This window comes from Phaethon lepturus, unplaced genomic scaffold (genome assembly GCF_000687285.1).
Source record: "Phaethon lepturus isolate BGI_N335 unplaced genomic scaffold, ASM68728v1 scaffold43404, whole genome shotgun sequence".
In the NCBI taxonomy this organism is placed as follows: Eukaryota; Metazoa; Chordata; class Aves; order Phaethontiformes; family Phaethontidae; genus Phaethon; species Phaethon lepturus.
This window is the reverse complement of record NW_010533303.1, coordinates 1-3,048: the sequence shown is the minus strand read 5'-3', so window position 1 is coordinate 3,048 and position 3,048 is coordinate 1. Positions and strand designations below refer to the sequence as shown.

General features: G+C 57.9%; 1 protein-coding gene across 1 annotated transcript in view; it reads left to right on the top strand.

Annotated features, from left to right (window-relative positions):
- The window catches only part of CLPTM1 (cleft lip and palate associated transmembrane protein 1), a gene marked incomplete at both ends in the record, with an annotated part of 8,081 nt that extends 5,045 nt beyond the window's left edge, over positions 1-3,036 (top strand). The window contains 7 exons of the mRNA XM_010285137.1: positions 132-376; positions 946-1,039; positions 1,564-1,754; positions 1,836-1,931; positions 2,201-2,336; positions 2,546-2,713; positions 2,945-3,036. Coding sequence (XP_010283439.1) covers positions 132-376; positions 946-1,039; positions 1,564-1,754; positions 1,836-1,931; positions 2,201-2,336; positions 2,546-2,713; positions 2,945-3,036 — 1,022 coding nt within the window. The remainder of the gene's footprint in view (positions 1-131; positions 377-945; positions 1,040-1,563; positions 1,755-1,835; positions 1,932-2,200; positions 2,337-2,545; positions 2,714-2,944) is intronic.
- Positions 3,037-3,048: the final 12 nt, after the last annotated feature.

Below are 3,048 nucleotides of genomic sequence, written 5' to 3'. Positions count from 1 at the left end.
GGGGCGGGCCGGGGGTTCACCAGCCTGTCAGTCTCTGCGAGGCGGCTGCTGAGGGGGATGATGGTGACAACGGCTCTCGTGGCTCCCTGTGGCCTGCTCAGCCCTCCCTCTGCTCTTTCCCCTGGCTCCAGATGTGAAGTTTGATGCCATCAGTGGTGACTACTACCCTATCCTCTACTTCAACGACTACTGGAACCTGCAGAAGGACTATTTCCCCATCAACGAGACCCTGCAGCGCCTGCCCTTCCGCCTCTCCTTCTGCCCGCTCTCCCTGTGGCGCTGGCAACTCTACGCTGCCCAGAGCACCAAATCCCCCTGGAATTTCCTGGGAGAGGACCTCTATGAGCAGTCAGATGAGGAGCAGGACTCTGTGAAAGTGAGAGCCACTTGCTGGCCTTCTCTTTTCCTGGCTGCAGCTCCTGCTCACCCCCGTAGATTGGGATCCTAGCTTCACTGGAAGAGTGTTTGATGCCCGTTTTTTGTTGTGATTGCTCCTTATTAATTACCTTTGCAATACAAAGAGGGAGGGGTACACAGGCACCTGCCTGCTCTCCCTCTTGACTACACAGGGAGAAGGGAGCTTGGAGGACATAACGATAGAGAGCAATTAAACCCCTTGTCCTCCTCCGTGCTCCATGGCTGGCTGGGCTTCACTGGAAGAGTGTTTGATGCCCGTTTTTTGTTGTGATTGCTCCTTATTAATTACCTTTGCAATACAAAGAGGGAGGGGTACACAGGCACCTGCCTGCTCTCCCTCTTGACTACACAGGGAGAAGGGAGCTTGGAGGACATAACGATAGAGAGCAATTAAACCCCTTGTCCTCCTCCGTGCTCCATGGCTGGCTGGATCCTCCTGGATCTTCCCTGTTCACCCTAGCATGCCAGGGCGTTGGGCAGCGGGAGGGTGGGGCAGAGCCTCAGAGAGGTTTTTGCTGCCTGTTCCAGGTTGCTCTTCTGGAGACGAACCCCTACCTGCTGGCGTTGACCATCATCGTCTCCATTGTGCACAGCATCTTTGAGTTCTTGGCCTTCAAAAATGGTGAGTGCCGCAGTGGGACCTCGGGGATTCATGGAGAGGGGAAGGATGCGAAGGTGGTGGCATGACCTAAAACCCTCTCCCCGCTCCTGCCTCCACCTTGTATTGTCCTCACGGTGGTGGTGGAGCCGACATCCTCGTGCTGCGGCACAGTCTCGGCCGGCTGAACACCAAGCGCTGGCACCAGCCCTCCTCTCCCCAGCAACCATAGCTGAATCCAACTGCATCCTGGGCAGGCTGTGGCTGCTGTGGTGCATGTCGAGGCATCCGGTACTCCTTGGCCACGCTCCTCTGTGCTGCAGGGCCAACTTTGAGGGCAGAAAGACAGAAATTTGTGGTTTTCTGGGTCCCCACTGCTCGTGCTGATGCCAGACGGTGCTTTGCGGTGTCTGCTTAGCTCTGGCGATTGCACTGCTGCCTCCTCTCTCTTTGCTGAGGCATGTGCCACAGTAGCTCTCTGGATCCTCCGGCACGTGGGGTTCCCCTTCCCCACCTGCAGGGTGACGGTTTGGGCCCCTTCCTGACAGACATCCAGTTTTGGAACAGCCGGCAATCTCTGGAAGGACTCTCTGTCCGCTCCGTCTTCTTTGGCGTCTTCCAGTCCCTCGTCGTCCTCCTCTACATCTTGGACAATGAAACCAACTTTGTGGTGCAAGTCAGCGTCTTCATTGGGCTCCTCATTGATCTCTGGAAGATCACAAAGGTCATGGACGTCCGGGTAAGCAGTGGCGTGGGCATAGGGGCTTCTGGGGGTGCCCCCAGTCCTGCGCGGTGATGCCTTTCCCCTCTCTTTTGGCAGCTGGACCGTGAGAACAAGGTGGCAGGAGTGTTTCCCCGCGTAACCTTCAAAGACAAATCGACCTACATTGAGTCTTCCACGAAGGTGTACGACGATGTGAGTCGGGGGTGGCGAGTGCTGGGAACAGTGTAGTGCTGCCGAGCCCAGCTCCAGCCACCTGCTGGCTTTGCTGAACGCCTCGGCGTGTGTCTGCTCACTGCTTCTTCCCCAATTTCCCGGGGACTCATCCAGGGCAGGGCAGGCAGTGAAAAGGGTTGCCAGCACTGCCCAGCCCCTCCTTGATCCGAGGCTTGGGAGCCAGGGAAGCACTGGGCTGGTGCTTTGGCGCGTTCCTGGCTGATTTTTGGGTGTGGCTGCCTCCCCAGATGGCTTTCCGGTACCTCTCGTGGATTCTCTTCCCCTTGCTGGGCTGTTATGCCGTGTACAGCCTGCTCTACCTGGAGCACAAGGGCTGGTACTCATGGGTGCTGAGCATGCTCTACGGCTTCCTCCTGACCTTCGGTGAGTGCCATGCTTGCTGCCGGGAGACACCAAAAATCCCCCTGACAGAAGGAAGAGGAGGGAGGGGGCCCGGGTTGCACCCCGGGGTGCAGCTTTTCCTCTGGGGCTCCTTCCTGCTCTCCCTGGGCTCCTCTGTTTCTGGTTGTGGGGAGATCTCACTGGTACTGGCAGGGCTTCGTTACACAAACAAGGAGCTCCTCCTCCTGCAGGCTTCATCACCATGACTCCCCAACTCTTCATCAACTACAAGCTGAAGTCTGTCGCCCACCTGCCTTGGCGGATGCTGACCTACAAAGCCCTCAATACCTTCATCGATGACCTCTTTGCCTTTGTCATCAAGATGCCCATGATGTACAGGATAGGCTGCCTGCGGGATGGTATGGCCTGAGAGGGGTGTCCCGGGTGGGGTGGGGGGCCCCTCTGGCTCCCTCTTGATGTTTATGCGGGTGGTCCTGGCCCCTGGCGGTCCTTCCCTGCCCCTTCCACGTTGCACCCTGTGCCCTGCCTTCTGCTGCTTATGGCCCTGTTGCCCCCCGTGACATCTCCAGGGTTTGGGGAGACCCACTTGTACCCCACCCGCCTTCAACCCTCTCTTCCTCCCTGTCCAGACGTCGTCTTCTTCATTTACCTCTACCAACGCTGGATCTACCGCGTGGACCTCACACGTGTCAACGAATTTGGCGTCAGTGGGGAGGACCAGGTCTCCCCCCGA